The 24781-nt window shown below is 38.6% G+C and overlaps 2 protein-coding genes across 2 annotated transcripts in view; both read right to left on the reverse strand.

Moving 5' to 3' along the window:
• Positions 1-871: 871 nt before the first annotated feature.
• LOC111235784 (fatty acid-binding protein 10-A, liver basic-like) lies at positions 872-2144 on the reverse strand. The gene is made up of 4 exons (XM_022764333.1): positions 1940-2144; positions 1537-1709; positions 1135-1224; positions 872-971 (listed from the first exon to the last, which is right to left on the reverse strand). The coding sequence occupies exons 1-4, from the start codon at positions 2004-2006 to the stop codon at positions 921-923; spliced, it is 381 nt and encodes a 126-aa protein (XP_022620054.1). The 5' UTR covers positions 2007-2144; the 3' UTR covers positions 872-920.
• A 1288-nt stretch (positions 2145-3432) lies between these two features.
• The window catches only part of myom3 (myomesin 3), a 29336-nt gene continuing 7987 nt past the window's right edge, over positions 3433-24781 (reverse strand). The window contains exons 6-25 of the mRNA XM_022764236.1: positions 23239-23426; positions 19925-20051; positions 17051-17232; positions 16745-16859; positions 15838-15994; positions 14962-15068; positions 14492-14536; positions 14197-14333; positions 11720-11864; positions 10751-10810; positions 9960-10027; positions 8733-8843; positions 8294-8381; positions 8006-8044; positions 7615-7720; positions 4882-5045; positions 4715-4751; positions 4478-4500; positions 4314-4369; positions 3433-4099 (exon numbers count right to left, since the gene is read on the reverse strand). Of these exons, the coding sequence (XP_022619957.1) occupies positions 3830-4099; positions 4314-4369; positions 4478-4500; positions 4715-4751; positions 4882-5045; positions 7615-7720; positions 8006-8044; positions 8294-8381; positions 8733-8843; positions 9960-10027; positions 10751-10810; positions 11720-11864; positions 14197-14333; positions 14492-14536; positions 14962-15068; positions 15838-15994; positions 16745-16859; positions 17051-17232; positions 19925-20051; positions 23239-23426 (2225 nt within the window). The 3' untranslated portion in view covers positions 3433-3829. The remainder of the gene's footprint in view (positions 4100-4313; positions 4370-4477; positions 4501-4714; positions 4752-4881; positions 5046-7614; positions 7721-8005; positions 8045-8293; positions 8382-8732; positions 8844-9959; positions 10028-10750; positions 10811-11719; positions 11865-14196; positions 14334-14491; positions 14537-14961; positions 15069-15837; positions 15995-16744; positions 16860-17050; positions 17233-19924; positions 20052-23238; positions 23427-24781) is intronic.

Here is a 24781-nt window from a genome sequence, read left to right on the forward strand (position 1 = left end):
TCCCAAAACTTTTGAGTATTAATGTAATTCACGTAACTGGAACTATATATGAATTACCGAAGACGGAGCCCAGGGGGCCCTTTGACCCCTGGGTCAGAGCCTTTGTATGAAGTAGCTGTTAATACTTCTTTTTTTTTAAGTCAAAGCTCAATTAAAAGACTACAAAGATAGGCACAACTATTCAAAAGAGACACAAAATAACTACAAAGATATGCAAAACCACCACAAAGAGACAAATAACAACCACAAAGAGATGTAAAATGACCCCAAATAGATGCAAAACAACTACTAAGTTTGTGAGTCTGGTGGTTCTATACAGAACATGCAGGGACCTTTTACTTGTCTATGCCTAGGGCCCCATTGTTTTATAATCAATCCATGCCTGGACCCAGATAAGCAACACAAAAATTATGAATTGATTAACCAATTAAAAAATGGTTATTTTTTTATTTAAATTTGGGTAAAATCCACTACGTTCATCACAAGTTGACAAGCTTCCTAGTGAGTGTCTACAGCAGCCTAGAAAAAATATTCAAGAATCCTCTGAATGAAATTGAAAACTTTTTACTAGCCTACATTCCAAGGCTTCATTATCATTGTTATTTCAGGGCACTGCATGATTTTTTAAAGACTTTCTGAAACCTGTAGCCTATATACCCTGCACTCACTCAGCACCAATAGGGGTCTCAATACACCTAGTTTGGCATCAAACTATAACAAACCTTTGCTATAATGCTTCTTTGCAAAGATCTAGTTCACTTTTTGTTTAATTCATATATCTTTATACAGTAGATGTCAGGCATAGAGCAGGGTAGGCCAGTGCAAAAAGAGGCATGTGTGGGCATTTGCACAGAATGATGAAACAAACCACTCTTATCAAGCAACACTTTTATTAGACATTGGTTACTTCACTGCCAAGTTCACATCTTTTTGCTTTTCCTGATGAGAGTTGTTGAGCCCATGGTCAATGTCTGAAAAGGCATAAGAGAAAAGTAAACACATTTAATATATGGACAGGAGATAAATTACATTATTTAAGCTGATGATACATAAAGGTGAGCCATTAAACAGCGAGTCAATTTTGATTTTGATTTCAGATGTGTGCAAGAAAGAGGGAATTCTGGTAGGACACACCTCAACCATCTCTCCTCCCTTGAGCTCTTGGACATGGCAGAACTTGCCGGTCTTGCAGACCAATTTGCCACCCTCCAGATTGACGATGCACTGGTGGTCAGAGGAGGAGACAATACATATCATGAATCCACAAAAACAGGTTCAGCCCCCCCCCCCCAAAAAAAAAAGAAACCAGAACAAAACACTGACATGTGCAACATTATCATTAGTGGAGTTTCCGTGACATTGCACACTCGCAGGCTCATTATTAAGACTTTTTCAGAAAATAAGTTTTGCTTTAAATATTTATACTTCACAAAAAAATATAGTAAAGACTGATACATTAAATCAACTACATTACATTAAAGTAGTTTTCAAAAGCTATATTTCTTGCAAAATAAAGGGCAAATTAGAATGACAAACCTTGAGCTTCTTGCCGTCCATGGTGGTGATTTCAGCCTCCTTGCCAATGGTAAAGGAATTGGTCACAGACTTTCCAGGGGTCTTGGAGGTGACAACATAGTCACTGCCACTCTGCTTGATCTCAGTAACTGGCTTGATGTCCTTGGCCAGCTTGATGATATCTTCTGGGAGTTCTGTTGAGAAAAGTACAGTTTTTGTTTTTGTTACTTCTTTCACAGTGGAACTTAAAAGTAAGGACTGATCAATCTCTGGGCTGCAAAGCTATGTTGTCTTTGTTGTTACAAAAGATATTAGGGTTAGGGAAGGAGGTTTTAACAGAGTCAAAATAGCCACTTTGTCTTTAGTTACCAAATGTAGTTTTCTTTTATATGCCAAGCCTTGCAGGCCCTCGTCTTTTTCTCACCCATTGCCCTGAGGAACTCCTCGTAGTTCTCCTGAGCGTAAACCTGCCATGTTCCATTGAAGTCCATGTTTTCTAGAAGGTCTGGGATCTCCTTCACCAAAGTGGGCTGGAGGCTGAGACAGCTGTGCGAAGCTCAACACAATGTGGAGAATGTGGATGTGCCCCCAAACCGTCTTATACTAGCAGGCAAACGGGTCCCATTGCTATGTGTAATGAGTAACAAAGCCCTGTGTAGTAATCACTGCTGTTTGAACAACCTGAAGTTCACTCACTCCTGTTTGGCCAAATGGCAACTTTGACTGAATATGAATTTCAAATGTATTTACACTGAGTGTATTCAAGAGCTTCATTGATAGGAAATATGTGCATATTTCCTGTTCTATTTTATATTCATATTATCTCTATATATTATTTATATATGTACATATTTTATGTTTATCATTGCATGCAGAAATATGGTTTATTGTATAATTAAAAAGACAATTGTTTACATGCTGCCTTTTGGTATTGTTGTTATTTGTGATAGATGAAAGACAGGATGCAGATGGCACAGAAAACAGACAGCACATGAACAACATATAAAAAATAATCGTCATTTACTGTAAGATTTACAGAGCTCAGGGTGCAGTTTGAAGATGGTAACCTAAAGGATCAAAAGTAGAAAATGCTTAATTGATTCATTTGAGATACTATAAGCCACATTTACATGTATTTTATTTAGGGACTTTCATTTAACATGAGATCTTAAATGAACTTTCATTCACGTCTGCAAGGTTCCCTCTTTGCTGTTGAACCTCCTCATGTGAATCTACCTGACTGACTGGGACCTGGTTATAGGGTTATTGACACTACGGACAGTTTGCTTTTAAAGTAAGCATTTCTATGAACAAGCTTGTCTTCATGATTTGTGGGACTTTGAGTGGAACATGATCTCTTTCATTAATGAGACAGAATTAGCTTGGAAATACAATGCATTCAGAAAGTGTTCAGACCCCTTCAATTTTTCACATTTTACTATCTTGCAGCCTAATGCTAAAATGAAAGAAACATCACTACACTCAATACCCCATAATGGCAAAGCAACATTTTGCAAGTTTATTAAACAGACCCTGTTTCTCTCTCACACTTGATTATGGCAACTTTTTTTTACCTTTATTGGATTATGGTGATCTGCTCTTTATGAATGCATCTGATCAGTATCTAAAGAAGTTGGATACTGTACACCATTGTACTAGTAGTTCCTTCTTTTCTGTGTCGATGTGTACAAACCACAAAATCAACATGGCCTAAGTGCAAGACATAATTTCTGTTTGCAAAATCATATACAAAGCTGAAGTCCACATTTGCAACAATATTTGATCATAAATTTGAATTAAAGTCATGGAGTAAATATGATGATGAAACAGTAAGTGCCAATAAAAATAATACACCAGTGAAAATGTATTACTGAATTTGCTTTATTCATTTCACAAACAAACAGATGACACATTTGATTCACCAAAAGCTCAGTCCAGTAACTGAGGCTTCTGTAGTTTTTGTTTTTGTTTGACAGCTGCTTCGTGAGCACTTGAAGTGAGAGAGTTACGTTTGCTGAACAATGGTCACTGTAGCCAATTATCAGATAACGGTAAATATAGTATATGTTGTACAACAGTAGCACAAGTAAAGAGAGAAGTCAGAGAGAAGTCAGCATTCTTAGCTGGTAGTGAATGTTAGCTAGTATAAGCTAATGTTAACTAACATCCAGTTGTTTACTGTAGCTAAAGTTAGCAGCAAATACTGCGAGTATATTGAATCTATCCATCTATGTAGCGCTCTATCTCTATCTTAAAATCTCTATCAGGATCACAACATCCTTGCAGAAATTACTTTATGACTCAATGTGCAGTTTTAACCCATCTCTACTGCATTCGCTGGAGGCTTCTCCCCATGCTTGTACACGCTCACAGTCACATCAACCGTCTCAGAACCGTACTTGTTGCGCACAAAGATGCTGTATTTTCCAGAATTTTCCATTTTGACATTGTTGACAGTGATGGAGCTGCACTTTGGCTCTTTAGTGATGGTAAACTGGGCCTGGTCAACGATCTCCCTGTCATTATGCAGCCAAAAGATCTCTGGGGCTGGGTCACCTTCGATGAAGCATGTCAGACACAGAGACTGAGGAGAGGACAGAGAGGAGTCATGAAAATATTAAACAATAGGCAATAGAAAGGATCAAATCTGCAAAAATGTAACTGAACCACAGTATGATTCATGCACATCTGTTTCACACAAAAAATTGACATCGATGTCACAATGTAGTGTAAATGTGTATTACTGTGTCTCCAAGTAATACTGAAGTGTCTGCAGTGCTTTCTTGACAATGACATACCTTGCCTTCCATGATGGCTACCACATCAGGAAGACCTTTTGTCACTTTAGCCCGATCTGAAACAAAATAAGCAACAACTCACTGTTGGTATCCACTGTAAAAATGTCTTTATCTTTGTTGTAAAACAGAAATTTCTCAGGATTAACACATAATCTGTGACTCACTTTTCTCAGCAATGGCCACTTGCCTGAGGGATGAAAATAAAGCATCAAATCAATACAACATTGTATAGTGTCAGGCAACAATAGTCTGAGTTCAGATGGTGTTCTGTGAATAGTTTTCAAGTAAAACAACCACCCCTGTGTAGGTCTTTTTGAAAACAATCTGTTACCTCTGACTCCTCTGTGTTTTCTGTTAGTGTCACAGCAAGCCATGCTAGGTGCATATGTTGCCACACTTACTTCAACCTCTGGTACTCCAGCAAGGCATCAGCAAAGGCTGGAAATGATCAAGACATAGACTGACCGATTAAAATCGAATCACATTTACTCTGAAATTGCATAGTCTGGAATTGTGCAAGGTATCCATTTAAATCAAACTTGTAAACCTCAATATTATTCCCACTCACCTTGTCCACTCAAGTCAAGATACCGTTTGTGTGTCTCTTCGCCGTCAAACATTTCCAAGGTGTATTTGCCTTTATCATTCTCGGTTGGGTTAAAGATTTCAATCCAGACCTTCTGCATGCTGCTGCCAGTCTTTGTCCTGGCTTCCTCGTCAATCCTCTTCTCCCTACAGGGCAAGGAGCACAGATATACTGTTTTATACTGCTGTGTATGCTTTAGACAGATATAGTTACCCTCACCCCATTTGGATGCGCCAGATCCTCGTCAAGAAATGTATTCTCCTGCTTTTGCCCTTGACCAAAGTACTGGCCTTAGTCCAATACAGATGGTCGAATGGGCACCGGAGTTAGGCTGCCCACAGCTTCCAGTAGTTATAATTGGTGAAATGCAAGGTAATCTTTACAAAATCCCAACCTTTTTTAGTCAGATGAAAGTGAGTGAGGGTTAGAAACTCATAAAAGGTGGAAAAGAAAATTGAGAGGAAATATTTTTATAGTTACATTTCAGACTGGAATCATATTTAACTGTTTTATCCCAGTCACTCGGCATTATAGTTTATTTTCAGTGGCCATTCTTAAAGGCCTCAGCAGATGGTGCTAGTAGCCTGACTAAAGAAACTGGCTACACCCTTAAGCATGTCATAATCATGTTTTACTATACATACAGTAGTTCCTTTAAATAATTGCAAAGGCATTAAAGCTATTATCACAGAATTTTTCAATTTGACGAAATGCACATGCATGTTTTAGCATTTTAAAACGCTGACCAGCTAACAAACAGTTTTCTGTCCAACAATTAGTCGAATGCAACAGCTCCACTTTCTCTTTTCTCTCTCTCTGCTAAACTCTGACTTTCTCTGCCTCAGAATGGAAATTCAGAGCATGTTGGTATCTCTCCTTAGCATTGCTAATTTTCCCTTTAAATACCTTTAAGGTTGGAAAAAAACACATCTTATAACAACGTGACAATAACATACTCTCTATCTGCTTGTTCTCGATTTTCTCGACTGTGGAAAACAAATCCAAGAATTCATGGTTTCTTTGCGTTTTTCGCATGTGCATCATGTAAGACATACAGTATTTCCCCAAAATTCAGCCTGACAGATTTGATGTTTGGAAACTTCAGGTTCGAACAAAGTTTGGCTGCAGAGCGTGATGTGATGTGCAGCATTCTGTTGAACTGATTATAATAGATAAGTAGGATGAACCAGGTGTTTCAGTGCCCAGATGTGCCCCCAGCTGCCACATAGTAACATCTGCATGGAGACATCAAGATCCAGCTGTACTGTCATATTTTAGACACTGAACTTTTCAAGTTGTTATGAGTTGAACTTTAATAAGCATTTCAGAGGCTGAACTTTAATCAGGAGTCTTACACTTCTGCCACCAAGAAGAGAAATGTCACAGTAGATTAAAGCTGGAGTGTGGGGCTTGTACATATAAATGAACATCTGTTACAGTGCTGATTAAGCCTATCAGCACCAGGTAAATCTCTGTGTATTTCTTGAGAGAGTTTTAAATCTGGTGTCTGTGGTGACACTCCTGCACTGGCCCACCTATGGCAATGGGTTTTACGTCAACCAGCAACGACTGTTTTGCCGGAGCAAAAGAGGGGAGCATTCACAGCGACGGAGACTAACTAGGATACAGCAACTAGGAGTATGGCGGGGCCTATGCCTGAAAAACCAAATAAAGCATTGAAGCAAAGTTTATGATGCTCCAGATAAAAAAGAGGAAGGATTACAGTCTAAAAAAGAAAACCATCAACGGCGAGGACAAACATGGATTACCACTGGTGTTGCTTTTCCTCTCTGGAAACGACAGTGTTTGTGTAATTACTCTCGCTGCCAGAAGGGGAAAACAAATGTTCGAGACTGTCCTCCAGTGAACAACGAGCCCACAGGTTGTTTGTGCTGCAACTTATTTCGACCCATAGTTACGTTTTGTTGTTAGGCGACATGTTGTGGTCGAAGTAATTATGACGGGAGCAAAGGGAAAAGTGCAGTGACGTAGTATAAAGAGTGACAAAGTCCGCGTTAGGAGGAAGTTGGGGTGGATGGATGGGTCAACAAAAATCAGAGGTTTATATTGTTTCTATTATCCGTGACCGTTCGTTGTTATTATTGCAACCATGACAACAAAGATCATCTGATGTATGTTGACCCTAACCAAGTAGTTTTTGCACCTAAACCTAACCCAGCCATGACCATTATTATAGTAACCATGGAAATGTTGGGTATGCCGCTCTCGGTACAGTCGTTATTTACATTAATGTCTCATCTCCACCGGGTTTTGTGTGGGAGCATATGCAGCAGTCCGGTATGAGTGGTTACTTTTTATGGTCTATGCTGTGCACAGGCACACTAGCTGCAGCTGTGTGCATGTGTTGGTTAGCCACAGTACCTTACCAGCCTATGAGACAGCTGTCATGCTGATGACTTTCATAGACTGTTAGAGTATCGTGTACATCTTTCTGTCCTTTGATGCGGCATTTCCAGTGTTGCACTTCTGTGGCTCGCAGTAAACAATTGACCGCACTGCCAAGACAAGCCAAAATAAACTTTAAGCTTCTTTTCATTTGCTTTCCTGTGCAGGTGTTTCTGAGCATGATGATTTTCAACATTTGTATTCAGGACTTAAGTTAGAAGACTTCACGTTCAGTTTTGAATCCTCGATTCCCTGTAGCTGCTGCACAGAGGATGTTCGATCAGACAGGCGCTCTGCATGTGGACTCACTTGAAGTGCCAGCTGTTCTTCAGGTAGCTGATGTAGTATTTGAGTGAGCTGTAGAGCTTGAAGCCTTCAGCAGTGCTTTGAATGCTCAGTGGTCCGGCTGACAATGCTGCAGAGATGGACAGAGAGAAGCCATTGCTCCTGATTATATAATATTATAGTCTGTATATACATTGCAGTTTATCTCACAATTTAAAAGTGTTTTTTTTTTTTTTATCTGGGGAGCTCAACACATTAATATTCTCTGAAACTACACACACAACAATTAATTATCACAGCTTTCAGTTGTATTATCCTTATCCCAACACAGCACAGCTGGTGTAAAAATCAAGTCATTGGCACATTTCGCAAAGGTTGTTCTGTAAAGTAGAGCTTCCAACTGTGAATAACTCACCACACTGTTTGCTCAGCTGCTGGAGAAGATTGTCATACTCTGTAAATAAAAAGAACAATTAAGCTTCATACAGTCTTTTATATGGCTATTGGCACTCAAATACTAAACACAAGATTAGAGGTGGGAAGCTGGATGCTGAGAACACCTAATGAGAAACGAAGGAAAAAAATAAAACACATTAATCACTGTTCTATTACTGATAGAAGATTTGTGTTAGCTCAAATGCACATAGGAACAAATGGGGGTTATTATTTGTGGATAGTTGCTGTTGACAAGGTCACGTCTCACCATTATCCAGTAAGTCTAAGGTGCTCACGTCCTCTCCTCTCTTATCCGACACCACAGCTCTGTACGAGCCTGCCTCTTTCTTTGTAACCTGAGGAAAAACCATTCAACGTATTAAAGTTAAACATATTCATGACTTCTCAAATGAAATATTGATATCTCTGGAGAACACCCAAATACTTGAATTCAATTTCAAATTTATTTTCAGGTCAAGCTTAAAATACACATCAAGGTGAACCTGGGAGCGTTTCAAAAATAACACAGAATAAGACATGTCCAGACTTAATCCTATAAACATCAACTGTCTGTCAGTCTGTTTATTTTGTTTTCCTCTCACTACACTGGCTGCCATTTATGAATGCTGATTCACATTTGAGCCCTTAACTCTCCTCCTCGCATCTTGTAGCCTGGAAACAGATCGGGGCAGAATCGTTTCGGGTACCTGTGAGATGGTGAGGCTGCTGACCCCGGATGACTGCTCGTACACAACTTGGGTCACCTCCATGCCGTCTTTAAACCACTTGAGAGATGTGTCCTTGTTTGTATTTGTCACCTGTGAGAGGAGAGATGTACCATATCTGTAAAAAAAAAAAAACAAGGACTATTCTATTCTTTAAAAGCACCACAGTGTAACTCTCTGCAGAAACTGTGTGCCCGCTCCTCTGATGATAATTTTTGATACTTAAAATCTGGATGTGTTAAGTTCATTAACATGGTTTCTGCAGAATTCACCAATTTAAATTTGAATCAAAAGTTAATACCCATTTCACAAAAACACCTATTCAATTTCTTAATGATATAATCAACGGAATTAAGGCAAACTGAATCCACATAAGCAGCATAAAATAGATGAATGGATTAATCAATGAAAAATGATTAATTAATTTAAGTTCATTTTAAGTTTTTGCTAAAATCTACACTGTTCGTTATGATTAGATGAGTTTTCTAGCTAATGTGGCAGCAGTAGTGACAGTGTTTGCTACAGACAGACAGATCACAATCAGATATAAAAACACTGTAGAACTGACATTACTGCCAAGGGTTGGTAAAAGAAAATTTTTAAAACTTTTGTAAATGAAGATTTTTTTTTAAATCTTCTCAGGCCTTTTTTTTAGGAGACTAAATTCAAAGACTAAGATTTGCAGAAACTCTGATTGAGTTCAAGTTATTCTTTTGGATTGGTCTTAGGTTGCATTGAGTTTGTTTGTAGGCTTTTACATGACTGTATGATTGAAATGATTTATCTTTTCTGTCAAATTTTGATTTTGTGGCACATTTCATGTGTCGTCTGTCTTAAGTTACTTGTTTGTAAATCATTGCTATTGCTGCCTATCTTGGCTAGGGCACTAGACCTTTTAATATTACTAAGGCATTCCTGGTTAATTAACAGTTAAATGAATAAAAACATAAATAAAAGTATGGAAATTATGTGATAAAGCATTTCAGATTATGTGCTATGGATTAAAAGAGCCAGAATCACTATCATCAGTAGTTTTTTTAAATACAGAAATGCTTTAAGAAGTAATAAGAAAAGTAGAACATTTCCTGGACTCTGATGATAGTTTTATTATTGCTATGATTTGGTTAGTAATAGTAAAAGTATAACCTTTCCTATTATGATATTCTGTTATTGCCATTAGAAAATCTATTCTATAAAATATAAAAGTACCTTGCATTGTATAATGAGTTCACAATCCTCATTTATCTTCCATGACAAGTATTCTTGGAAATAGGGTCCTATGAAAACAGAACAAATTATTATTCATCAGCACTGAACCATAGAAACAGTGACCCTGAGACAATCATTTATTCAGAGCGACCGATGACGCCATAATACACAATAATATGTCAATACTATGACTATGTAAAACAACATGCAGTAGTAGTAAACATGTGTCCCACTTGGTTAAATATCTCTTGTGCATCGTATTATTCTGCAAATCACCAATCAAAAAAAAAAGTGTTATATGGACTTTGAGTCTCATGTGGACTCTGAATAGTGGACATGGTGTGAGGTAGTCTATTTGAACAAGGACACTGGCCTCTACACACAAAAGAGTTGTATAGCCTCTCCTTATCACTCCTGAACTGTGGGTGATGTGGAGTTTGTGGAGTTCAGTGGCACAGGAAGCTTCCTCTCTTTCTTTATGTGACAAGACAAAGCAGCTGTGTCACTCAATGCAAAAATCCTCAAAAAGCTTCTGCATTTCTTAGATATAACATTCACCTTGGAATGAGATGAGAGAGTCGTGTTTATGTGTTTCTAAGCTGCGTGGTATCACTCACTCACTATACAACTGATGCAACACAAGTATTGTTTCAGCAATAGGTTAAACGCCCACAGATGATGTACTACAGTGAGTGTGACTTTGAATTGAACACAGTAGAGCCGTGCCGGGCCGAGCAGCAGAGGCTCTGATTGTATTTACTGTATGTTTCTAATGTTTGAAGTTTTCTCACCGGACTTCCTCTGATGGTCATGCCGGTTTGCGTCTGCCAACGCCAGCGTCTCACGGAACTCTGACAGACACAGAAAGTAATATATCAGAGATTATAAATAACAGATCGAGTGCAAAGCAGACCCCAATATGCTGCACAGCAGTGGGATCACAAAGGCCATATGGGAAGAGGTGATGATAACCTGTTGTTTTCAAAATAATGTCAAGCACCAAAATATGCATCAAGTTTGAGCATTGGTTGCTGTTGTTGCTTTTATACAAAGGGTGCTTTACACAAGACAGCTAATTATTTTTTTCAAATATAAAATCTAATCAAACAGGGAACCTCTCTGTGAAAAAAAAAGTATTTAAAAAGAGTAAAAAAACAATTCTAGTAAAATACAATCAGCATTAGCTCTTAGATTACATTATGCTTCAATACAAGATTTAAAAGATGATACTTTGACCTGGGTTTTATGTCCCTACAGAACCAAGAGTTATTGTGGCGCAAATCAGATCCTCTAATTGCTGATGATGGCACGATGATGATACAATTAAATAGAGTAGATCTTTAGCATCCAGAAATAATGGCAGTTGGGCCCATGCTAACGCCCTGTTATTATTCACTTATATTTTTTGTAAATTTCATTTCGACATTAAGAATACCTAAATGCTGAAAGCCGTCTTCATTCTGGGGTACGAGTGGAATAGAAATGAGTTGGGGTGGTGGGGAAATACTCAATTATTGATTTATTGGCCTAAAGTAATTGCATAGATAGTAATTGCAATAGACTGACTATAAAATATATGTCAGTTCTTAACTGCAGAATGGTTGCTAAAGTAGCTTAAACCCCTAAATACTCAGAAAAAAAAACTGAGCTAGGGCGATATCAAATTTACAGCTACTGTTTTCTTTTTTTCTCTTTTGTGCTTGTTGTATGGTATGTAACAGCAGTATAACAGCTTAGTGGGAGGTGAGTGAATGACTTACTCTGATCCACAAAGACTAAAGTGAACTGGTTTTTGGCGCGGCCGTCTCTCAGCTGAGCCGTGTACGAGCCCTCGTCCTCTTGAGAGAGCTGGTCAAACAGGATCTCCACCAGACCTTTGGTCTTGTCAAAGTTGATCTTACGGTGCTGCAGAAGAGCAAACAAACATTGCCACATATACAGTACACAGATGACAGATGGCAGGCACACATGCTCTTTGCTATAGTATATACAGTATATGGTTAGTCATACAGAGGGAATCTAGTGTGGAGCAGTGCATGAAAGAGTCTGAACTGACAAGCACACTGCAAATGAAATATTCCTTTTTTTCTTGAACACGCACGCACGCACGCACGCACGCACGCACGCACACACACACACACACACACACACACACACACAAAGAAACACAGACAAACAAGTGCACAGAGGAAACAGCCTTTGAGCTCATTTTCATGGCTTTTATGTTCATCAAGATAAGTGTATGCCTTGCATGTTGATAGGCCTCAGTGGTGGATGTGATTTGTGATGTATGGCAGGCCTAAGGGTTTTAATCAGCTAAATGGCTTTTGAATTTGCAAACCTCAGCTGTGATCATTTAGAAATAACGTGTAATCAGTACTGTTCAGATGGAACTCTGATATTGGGAAATAATGGAATAAATGAAAATGAAATACGAGCGATAAATGGGAGCTGCTGAATATAAAGCAGTCGCCCGCCTCACACAAACACAGACACACAAAAATCAGCAGACAAAGTCAAAAACCACGATAAATATATTGTGTTGTATTTGTTTTTCCTCTCTGTGGTGAGAACACATTGGTGCATGGTTCAATAACCTTGACGACAGTGCTGATTATCTTGGTGTCATAACATATTTGAGTGTTGAGGAGGTTTGTTCACATTCAGTTTATGTTCCTCAATGATTATACTGTTTCTTTATTTTAGGTCATCTGAGTGCAAATTGAACTTTAAAACGGCAGGTGAAATCACCACCGTCTCTATTTTCCATATTACTTCTTGCAATAGCATTACATTACTTTGTCAGTGATAATGGGAAGGATGTTTACGAAAATGCCTTTTGTTTTTGTTGCAAATAGCTCTTGCTTTCACTGAGCTCTTTAATGAAAGTAAATGAATTTGGAGGTCATTTCTGAGATATGTGAACAGCATATTAAGTGCAGGTATACACATTTCAGCATTACTTGTGCAACTGATGCCATAGGAAAGGCTCTAAAAGAAGGCATGTATATTTATCATTAATATATTTTACACATCATGCCTTATACGTCTACAGTTTCCAATTTCAACAAGCCATTTCACCCAGTACTAAAGACCCACTATTAGGTATTGACATCCTGTTGCTTTACTACCCCTCAATAATGTTTGTTTGAAGAAAACTGTCCACATTGTCCATTTATGCCACCTCTGCCTTTCTTTTGCATCTCACCAGAACTAACATATTAACCAGATGTGGGCTCCTTCTTCACCTTCAGGTCGGTTGATCCTCCTGTCTCCAAGACTTTGTGAAATTAGCTCAGCTCGTAGACCTTCCTGCTGCCTTGCGCACCTGCTCTTCATCTTTGCCGGCAGCCTCAATTTCCTGCCTTCCAGGATATTTATTGAAACACTAATTGCCGTGTTTGATTCGTAGTGACTTGTCATGAAGACAGATGCATGCAGCAACACACTAATGTTATATAAGCCTTCTAGAGTTTCATGACATTTTCCTACTTTTTGAACTTTATTGCATCAAAGGAGAGCTTGAAAAGAACTGTTTTCATTATCAACAAGTCTATAAAAGTGATTCATTAAATGTCAGAAAATAGTGAAAATGCCCATTTTTATTCCCTGAAGCCCAAGGTAACACTCTAATTTCTTGTTTTGTCTGACCAGCTGTCAAAAATACAAAGATTCTGCATCTACAATTGTAGAAAACTAGAGAAATATTCACATTTAAGAAGCTGGAACAAGTGAATTTATTTTTCCTTTACAAAAAGACTTAAATGATTTATCATTTATCAAACTTTTTGACAATTAATTTTCTGTCAATCAACTAATTGATCAATCAACAAGTAATTTCTGCTCTTGAGTCCAGGTTAGTTTCTGGGTGCCTGGGGAAATAATGAAACTGCCCTGTACAGTGGGGGCCAGTAGGGATCACCAACAAATCTTAGTCCTGCAGCCCCTTAGGAGTCATGTGTGTACGTGAGATAAATTGCTGTTCAGAGGGGGCGGCAACATTAAGAGGCTCTGGCAGGTGCTCAAAGAACTAGGGTAACAATAAGTAACCTTTCTAAAACATGAATGATGAATGAAACTGTATAAAAATAACATATCAACATCCCGTTGGTGTATCCGTTTATCAAACATACTTAGCAAGAGAGGGAATCTAATCCTTTAACCCTGACAGGGTTTGTGACATGCTGAACTTTCTGAACAGCTGTACCACAGGATAGCCTGTGCAACGGCTTCTTACCGGAGTGCTGGTGATTTCCCGGTCATTGAAGATGAGACGGAGCTCGGCAGCGTTACTCAGACTCTCAGTCTGAAGCCAAAGACGTACGTCGCCTTTCTCAGAAACCTCCACCTGCCAGCCCGACTTCAGAGCTATCACTGCCAAATGGAAATTAAACACAGCAGAGTCTTACAGGCTAAGCTGAATTAGTTAGATGATCATTAAATCAATGAAGAATACTTAATGTGTGTTTAAACTACTGACTGCTTACAGGCGGTCTACTTATCATACAGTACAGCATCTTTGTGGTACATACGTGGATTTCTGACTTGCCAGCTGAGCTCTTTGAGTCGTTCAAGGTCTGCGAAAAAAAGTAAAACAGCAGCTGAAGGTTAATTACACTTTGATCAGCAGTCACATTTTGTAATACCTACATATTGTCAAAGTACCAGCAAGTACAACAATGGCTTGCACGGCTCTATTTTTAAAGCTGCTAAGCTGGAAAGTTGATTGAGAACATGTGCTTCATTGGATGAGTGACCTTGTGGAAGTGGTTGTGAGGAGCATAATTATTTGCTTGAGAGAAAAGCTTGATAACCCTTAAAATTAAAAGTAATGCTATTCCTGCTGCCATCAGCGTCTTCAATAACACTAGAGACAGCTGAGCTGAACTGGTCTGTTTCAGGTGAATATGAATTGGACAAGATAGTTAACTAACATGAAACTTCCACTCTATTTTATTTTACTTCTTTCACACATTTAAACAACTAAAAGGTTTCAGTTCACCTTCAGCAGTGAAGTCGTAGCTGGATGACAGGTTGGCGTTATCACTCATCTCTACTGTGTAAAGACCCAGATCCTCCTCAGAGGGGTTGGTGAAGGTGAGGATTGACCTGAGGGATGAATTGAAAAACAGACAAATGCATCTAGACAGCAACTTCAGCCTCGTATTTATCCGTCCACCCTGCAGCAAAAGCTGCTGTAGGTGTTGCTTTGTGCTGTCAGCCATCAGATCTCACTGTGCTTCCAGTCCCAGTGGCTTAGACCAAACGCCTTAAAGCCAACTGGACTTAAAATTAACCTTTTTTTTTGTTTTACATGCTATGAATGAGGGGAAAAGAGTGAATGTGAGACCTAGCAGGCAAGCTTCCCTCAAGCTCAGGAATCGGATAATCCAAAGAGGCTGACATTCATTGGGAATCCAGTGAGAAATACTCCCAAAATGTCAACTCGGAAAGTGAATTCAATTAATTCAAACCACATCTCATGTTTTAATGGCCTCTTTTTAAATCCTACTCTTTAAAAGTGTTACAGAAGTAGGCTAATTTGTCATCATATTTTGAACATCCACATTCTTGTTCAGTTTGAAACGTTTCCATAGTTGCTGCGACTGTGCAGGGAAAACAGCATTTGTTAGGTCGCTGCTGAAAAAAAACAAAACAAGAGATGGCATTTGAAAGTGTGAAAAGCACAGAGACACTGAGGGATTGACAGACAGAGAGCCTCACTGAGAGTGAGGGGTTTAATGCCTCCACTGAGTCTGAAAAAGAGATATCTAAAACAACTTGACTGAGTTCACAAACACTGTCACAGATTTCCTGTCATTCACCAAATAACAGGAAAAAAAAAACACAGAGGCCACGTTGCACTTGATCAACCTACCTGTTCTTCTTGGTTTCTGTTCGGGCTCTCCCGGCGTCGATGGCCTCTGTGTAGTTTTTGCTCCATAGGAACTTGCTGTCATCATTCATCTCATCAGACTCGTAGCTCAAGAATATGAAGCCATCATTATCCACACCAGTCTCAATGTTTTTAGTCCCTGAGGAAGACAAAATCTGTCAGGGTGGCAGTATGGTCCATGGGTTTCCATCAGGTAATATAATTATAGCAATATAATGCAGACGAAGAAAACTCTGTATGTAAAAAAAGGTAATAACCCCCTACACTTTCACTTATTTTATGCTGAATATGCTCTTATTTTCATTTGTAATCTATTTCTTCTTTTAGCCATTTGCACCACCAAATTACACACTGCATGTGCTGTGTGATGTAAATGTCTTTGCAATATCTTATTATTCACCACTGCTTTGAACTGATGCTCTCAGTGTTCAGGTGGAAATGTAAATGGGCATTTAAAGGAATAGTTCGATGATAGTTACATGAGAGGTTTGACACCACGCTCATGTGACATGAGGCTGGTGTCAGAAGCCTTTACGCTAAGTAAACGGTCCTGTGTCAAGCTTCATATTTAACAGACAGACATGTGGTATCAATCTTTTTGTCTTATCATATTTTGTACATCCACAGTCTTGGTCAGTTTGAAACATTTCCATAATTGCTGGGACTGTGCAGGGAAAACAGCATTTGTTGGGACGCTGCTGAAAAAACAAGAGATGGCACTTAAAAGTGTGAAAAGCACAGAGACGCTGAGGGATTGAGGCAGAGAGCCTCACTGAGAGCGAGGGGTTAAATGCCTTATATATTGCATCTTTGGTCCAGCACCTCCAACAAGCCTTGGAGGTGATTTTTTAAAATAATATTTATATATCTTGGAACCATGACAGCTGACCTGGTTTAGTCTGAGCTGTGACTGGCTCAGAGGGAAGGGAGGCACAGCCCACTCCAGCCTCGTTGACAGCCGATACACGGAGACGGTAGGTCTGACCTGCCTGAAGACCTGACACCTGGATGTCATAAGAAACACATCAAATATTTACCGGTCATTGTCATAATTCATTATGATTATTTGCACATTAACATTTTTAGGTATGTATGTATGGCACATGAGGTTATGGACGAATCCTAATCATAAAAAACGTTATCTTTCTGTTATATTATACTGAAGCCTTGTAAACATTTTTACAGCTCCACTCACCTTGTAATGTGTGTCAGAGATGGGCTCGGCATTTAAAGCCGTCCAGTCGTCTGATTGGTCACCCTGACTGATTTCCAGCAAATAGCCAGTGACAGGGCTTTGTCCTTCATACAACGGAGCTGCCCACAGCAACACCAGGGAGTTGTTTCTCACCTCCCTGAACTCCAGGTCGTAGGTACAACCTGAGAGAGAAGAGCAAAGGTCATTGACATACCTATCAACGTCAATGTTTTTGTGCCGGGGAACTGCAGTGGAAAAGTGTGTGTTTTTCAGTATTTATATTAAATAAAAACAGTGTCCTCAGTCATCATATCCAAACCAACCAAAAAGGACTTTTTTTTTTTGTCACAGTGGGAAGTCGTAGCAAAACAAACCAGAAATAGCAGTAAAGTCAAAAGGAGTACAGTGACATTCCTTAATCTACCCCCACTGACTTCATGGTGGCATATAGTAGTTAATTTGCTAAATGATTTTCAGTCACTTTTAAATTATTAACGACATAGAGGAAAGCCCATTTGCCAAGATTAATGAGCTGCGCTTTAAAAGTGGCATGTGTGAGAGAGCCTCTCTCCATTTTCAATATTAATGTCACGAGAGGCCGATATGAGCGCGGCCAGGACTGCCAGGCTGTCTACTGAGCCACCGCATACTGGAATGACTTTGTGTGACTCCTGTGTGCGTGTGCTTGTGTGTTTGTAATAATGATGCAATCACTTTTCAAAATCTTATTGATATCCCCCAAACTTATAGTTTCAGGCTGATTTTTAAATATTGTCCTCTCTCTGTCCAGTCAGTGCATGTCGTGTACTTTTCGCCCGAAATTTTGACTCTCAGGCTGCTTGCAGGCTGCCCTTACTCGTTGGCGGAGGTTTTGCGGTTTGTCCAAATACCCACACATGTTCACATGGCACCAGGTAGCTGGCAAGTGCGCCCCTCATCAGAAATACACACAGCACATTTAACCGACACATGCTGCGTACTTGTAATACCACTTTGAAACACTTTTCAGAGCTAAGTATCCCACACTTCATCACGGTGTACTGCTCCACACCAGTCCGGTAACGTGGGCGGTAGTGCGCCTATAGGGTGGTGTTAGGATTGACATCAGTCAACAGACATGAAGGAGTTGAAGTTTATGATAGGACATGCTCAGTGTGAATAAAGTTATGGCAGATCCTTCACAGATGGTTCATCTTGAAGGGGCTGGTAAGAATTAATATCACATAACTGACACTGTCAAGATAAATAGTCAACATCACTTCCTTTTATCAAAGATTTTGAGAAATGAGAATCCACTCGAAATAATATCAAGTCTCTTTTTTATACTGTAGACCTACCTGCCTCTCAATAATTTAATTGCTTTTTTAATTGATTTCTCCTTTCAGATCCTGAATATGCTAATTATTTATTTTTACTGTGAACTGATTGTGTCTGTATTAGTGTTGATCCTTACTTGTTCATCGGAGTTCAATTTGTACAGTACAAAGATGCAAATAAAACATTACCTGTTATTTCTATAAAGGACACTACGTGATTAAATTCATAAACAGGATTTTAAGTATTGTTATTTACAATACAGCTGAGGTGAACATACACTATCATTTACATGGAAAACACAATAACAAATTTCATTGTGACTTATTTAGTGCTATATTGGTAGAAGTGTAACTGTAATTAAAAATCAGGTTAAATTATTCATATTCCTGAAACCCAAACCAAGCCTACACCCTTGTAATAATATACTGTCCGTGTGACTCTCTTCTGATTCCTGAAGTGAAAGTCAGTTTTTCTTTGACACCTTTCAGACCAGTTTCACACATATTGACTCTTTAGCTGATAGTGGATTCAATGCCTTGTTCAAGGACACTTGAATAGTATTAGAGGACAAGGCATACACATATAACATATAATGAATTCCACTAACTACCTCTAACTCAAGACTATTATTCTAGTTATTATTTCAGCCATCGCATTATGCACTTGACTGCTGACCTCTGCCTTTACTCTGCATTTTAATGGCACAATAAGCAAATAGCCAGTTTTTATTATGGTACTTCATATCGACCTGTCTATTTACTTGTGAAATGACCATATGCACCTTTAATGGTGTCATTTTAAATTAAATAAAATTCTAGTGAATGGTAATGGGTCCTGGATGGAAGGTCTCTGTATCAATCTTGCCTCCCTTTGTGAACCAGAGTCAATAAACGTTTTGTTATGTGAACTCACAGCCTTCTGTAGAAGCTGTGAGTCAGTCAGATGCTCAATGATCAGAAATAATTGGAAAGTTTGAAAATGATTCAGTCCTGAAAGTCCACCTCCCCTAAAAAACATGTTTCGCTTATTGTTGCTTCACTTTGTTGTTTGAGCTTCACTTCACTGTTTCTCTGTACCCACCTTAAATTTGAATTTCAGATGTGTACATACAGTATGTGTCATAACTTCTCTGGAAGCCAGTTGGCTATGGTGTTTTAGTTGTTGTTTGGAGTGAAGTAGATGACATCTTGTGCCCAGTAGTTTGAAATTATTCTGTATGCTCATAGATTCTGGTTTCTATGAGGCAGAAGGGATTGATGGCATTTTCTAACCAGGACATTGAACTTTCTTTGTGGAAAAACCATATCAGGAACAGATTGTTATTTAAAAGAGTGTTTTATGTGCCAACATGTCTGGAAGGATCTTCAAATAAATATACCAGCAGTAAGCAAGACAGTATGCAGTTTCTTTTATTTAAGTTGAGCTGCCCTCTGATGCATCTTCCACGCATTCAGATGTGCAGAGACATTTTTTTCTCAGTAATGTCTTTGGATTGTCCAGGAAATCATCCCTCCTGAATGAACTGATTTAAAAGTGGACTGACATTTTCTCCCTTACCTGGCTCTGGCATCGTCCACTTCTCACACAGGAAAGCTTCGCTGGCCTCAGACGGCTTCCCGACACCGGCCACATTGGCAGCAAACACACGAAACTGGTAGAAGTGCCCACTGGACAGGTTGCAAACCTGTGGAAACGGATCAGGGATAGAGGGATAGAGCTGAAGACAAACAGGTGCAGAATAATAATAATAGGAGTTTGAAAACACCTTGTCAATACCTAAATTAAAGACACATATCCATATTACAGAAAAGTTTTTGCCCTGAAGCATTTTCCACATCTAACAAAGAACTTTAGTTGCACGGTTGAACAGGTTTTTCTTTCTCTGGCTACTGATGTTGAATTCAAAAGTATTCAGGAGCAAAACAGATTTTGTAAGGTGTGTGATTTGGATGAAGCAGAAAGTGAGTCGCCTTTTTCTTTTGAACTCCACATAGTACTATGTGACGATTTCAGAATGTCAATTATCCATTAAATGGCTTGACAAAAATGAGAAATATTCTGGTGCACAGATGATTAAAAATTGGAAAGGTTGTTCAACTTTGATGTATTCCTGTTTGCTTATTCAAAAGCCTGAAAGAGAAGGGAAGATGGGCTATTTAATTTGTATTGATTTGGATATCTCCAGTCTAATACACAACATATTTCAGTGATGTATTATTTTTGTTGTAGATAACAAAGGACTGACTTGAATTGGTTTTCTTTGTTTTTTGTATATTTTGTAGTATTTTTAATAACGTACAGTATATGAAGCATTCTGTATCTGGCTTAAATAAAAATGTAATTGATTTGCATAAATCAAAATAACTCAGTTCATACTGGTATTCTGGCTGACTTTCAGGAAAACACGGATCAGTTGTCACATCATACAGGAGCAAAAGTTCCCTGCTTGTACATTTACACTCCTCCTGACTCAAGCAGTATTTTATAAAGGTATTAGCTCTGCTGCTGCCACAGCATTTTGCTGAGTCCCTGGGACACTTTTGCTTTGGGAAGAGACGGGATTCAGCCTCATTGATCTGTTCAATGATCTTCCTATTCACAGCCACTTAGACTCTAAGGCCCTTATCGCCTCTGTGGACAGTTGTGAACTTCTGCCGCTGGTCTCAGCTCACTCCTGGCAACTAATTGACACAACCAGAGGGAGTTTATATCAGAGCAATAACAAATGCTATCTAAAAACCAATTTCCCCACACCTACCACCCATTTCATTATCTATAGATCCTTCTCTAACCACATTTAGGTAGAACGACAACCTTCTTATCAGATCAATATACAGTCCACTCAGAGAAATGCACAGGCTGTCTGCCAAAATAAGCCAAATGAAGTACAGCTTTCATCCACTAGATGGCGAAAAGGCTGCATTTGATCACTCTGACATATATTTTTCATCCTCTTTTTGTCAGCCTTTGCTCAGAGTGCAGGGTCCACCTTTATGTTCAGTGTCATGCTCACAGAAACATGAGCAAGTTTGACTGTTGCATTACCTATGGTTCATCAACTTTAATCCCAATAATGCTCATGCCCTATTTATAGGAATTTAACTAAATACTGAATATATATAAGTACTGTACTTGAGGATTGTTTGGAGCTACTTGTACTTCATTCTTCTGCTCCACTACATGTCACAGGGAAACACTGTACTCTCTATACTAATATGACATATAAAACAGTACAGTGTTAGAGATTTAACCCATGGTTTCCAACATTTTTGGCTTGTGCCCCCTAACAAATAGTCAACATGTAGTTGGGGTTATTGATCATGTTTCAGATGTATGAGTAAAATAACTGGTTTAGGCTAAAGATGTGAAAATATTTCATAAAAAAGCAAAAATTAGATAAAAAGTCCAAAAAGTGAATATAAATCTGTATATAAATAATAGCATAAATATATATAATAATATTTAGTTTATCTCAAAGGGGCCTTTTTCTGTGGAACAAGTACCTTTTTTTATATTTTAAGTACACTTTACTGATATGTACTTTTCTTGAGTGGGACTTTAAATGAAGGACTTTTGCTGGTAATTACCAGTGTTACATGTACAGTGTTGTATTGGTATTTTGGCTTTACAGTGGCATTGTCATTTTCTTTCTAATTGGCTTTGTCTTTGTTTTTCCCTGGAGCTAAAAACAACCACTCACACATAACACATTTGCACAATGTCTAATTACGGAGCACCTGTAATCTACCTGAAACAGGTTAAAGATTTAACTTTCCCCCCAGGTCTCCATGGACACAGCGTGTTGCCTAGTGACACAGCCAATGTGGGAGCTGTAGCCAATATTGCCACTATTTTAAAGGCAGCTGCTAAATGTAAAAATTACTTCTATTAGTATAATTATATTAAAAGTAAGTCCTTATTGGTAGTGATGTCTAGAAATATCTGCAGGAATTTATATTCATTCTTTTCACTAAGTTTTCATCAGACGTTTTCTTCTCATACTATGACAGTGAATAAAGAAGACACGTTATTTTGTGGATACTTTTCATGTGACATATGTATATACATATATATATATATATATCTAAAGCCATATATTGTATATTATAATTACTTCAAGTTCAAAATGGGAACTATACAAAACATCTTGTTACACTGTGCTGTGCATATGACGAGAAAGGAACATCTTCAGGAATAATTTACGTTTAAAAACAAGAACAAGAGGCTACACCATGCTAGCATCTGTATGATGCTGTATTAGGGCACAGAAGTGCTCTGAGATAAATGTTAACATACTCAAAATAACAATGTTAACATGTTGATATTTAGAGGGTTTAATGTTTGCCTTGTTCATCATCTTAGCTTAATGTGTTAGCATGCTAACATTGGCTAATGACAACAAAACACTAAGTACAGTTGATGTTGAAAGGGAATGTCATTAGCTCTGCAAGTATTCCAAAGCAAATTATTGGACCGATTGAAGAGAGGCTTGAATGCACGTGATGGTGCTAGAGGGAAAGTCAGGGGATCACCAAAGTCATCACAATGCATTATCTGAAAAACATGAATGTCCGTTCCAATTTTTGTGCCAATCAATCCGGTAGTTGTCAAGATACTTCACTGAAAGCCAAAAAATGTGAAGCTGCTGGCGGCAGTAGAAGAAAAACTGGTGGCTCATCAAAATCATTAATTCTGTGAGAAACATGAATATCTGTCAACAGTTTCGTGGCAGTCCACCCAGTAACTGTTGAGATATTAGTCTGGACCAAAGAGATGGACTGACCGTTCGACCAATCTCAGAGCAATGCTGTCAGAATGGGAACGAAAAATCACACTGCACCATAACTGTATAATGTTAGAGATTTACTGACCCTACACTGCCGCTCTTTGGCAGGCTTGATGTTGACCTCTCTCCACGTTTTCATGCCCTTTTCCACCTGGTCCAAGTAGTAGCCACGTACAGGATCTCCCCCATTATAGGTGGGGGCCCTCCAGCCCAGCACCATCTCTGATCCGGTGCACAGCAGCAGGGCGATGGCAGAGGGAGCAGAGGGAACACCTGGAAGAACCAGAGGGAATTTAAAAAAAAAAAAAAAGAAACAACAGAAATCATACGTGAGAGAGGAGAGAATCTCAGCAGGCACACATTCTTGCTAAATAGACTGAGAATTTTTTATTTAATTTTTTTTAATCAAGCAGTCTCATTTAGATTAAGGTCTATTTCCAAGAGAGACCTGAGAACAAAAGATGATCACAAGAACACAAAACAGAGGCTACACAACTACACACAACATGAAACAAGGAAAAAAGTAACAGTACAGTAACAAGAACCACAAAAAACATCAGATAATAAGATTTTAAAATCTAAAAAGGGACGTGTAAGGCTCTAATTTGAGGGCAGTTTGCTGTTCTTTCCAATTTAAACAGTGCTGAGGCCACAAAGGTTGACTTCACAATAGTTTTACAGTTGGAAAAAGACTGAAGTCCTTTCATTTTATACAAGGAGCCTAGTTTGATTTTTAATTCTTGAATCAATAGTTGAATATGAATCTTGAAAGATAGCCTACTGCAAAGCCAAATGCAGTATCTGCATGACGCAGCAAGAGTTATATGAATGCCATTTGAATTAGTATTAATGGCGGGGTGATAGCTGGAAGGCATCAAAGGCATATAAGGCATATAAAATCATATCATCAATAAAAAAAATGAACATTGACATATTGATTAGGAACAATTATGTTATTTATATGTAATGTTAACAGCAACTGGTAACTGGGCTTCACTGAGTATCGTAAACGACAATAGCCTGATCTATAAGGTAGGAGTGAAAGCACCTACGGGTGGCTTCATTCTAGACCTATAGAATGTAGTTTGTGTAGAAGGATAGTAGGTAGTAGGTTGTTGACATCAGAGATATCTCCACCTTTGTGCAAGGGTATACTAATAAGGCAATTTTCCACAAAGCTGGAATCAAACCTGTTCAAAAGGTTAGGTTAAAGATATGAGCTAAATGTGGACAGATCAATGGGGCACTTTGATGAAGAAGATAAAGGTCAAGATTATCTGTACCAGTGTTTTGTATGCTTTTAATGTAAGCAGAGCTTTGTAAACATCTGCACTGTTTAACCAACTAAAAGGAAATTTGCAGTCAGATGAAGCTGAGGCACCAGGGACTCTCTCTACTGGACAGATATGCTGATTGTCTACAGTTGGATCTGCAGAAATATTAAATAAAAGACAGGAGGAGAGGAAATTGTGATTAAAAGCTTCAACCATGAATGACCCGTCACTAGACTAGATTGTTGTTTGATTTGAGGTGCTAATAACCCTCTTTACAACTTAAGTCTGAAGTTGCCAATTCATAACTCTTTACATATATTAAGCATTCTGAAAACGAAAGAATCATTCAGCTCA

Source organism: Seriola dumerili, unplaced genomic scaffold (genome assembly GCF_002260705.1).
Source record: "Seriola dumerili isolate Sdu_G_001 unplaced genomic scaffold, Sdu_1.0 BDQW01000533.1, whole genome shotgun sequence".
Lineage (NCBI taxonomy): Eukaryota > Metazoa > Chordata > Actinopteri > Carangiformes > Carangidae > Seriola > Seriola dumerili.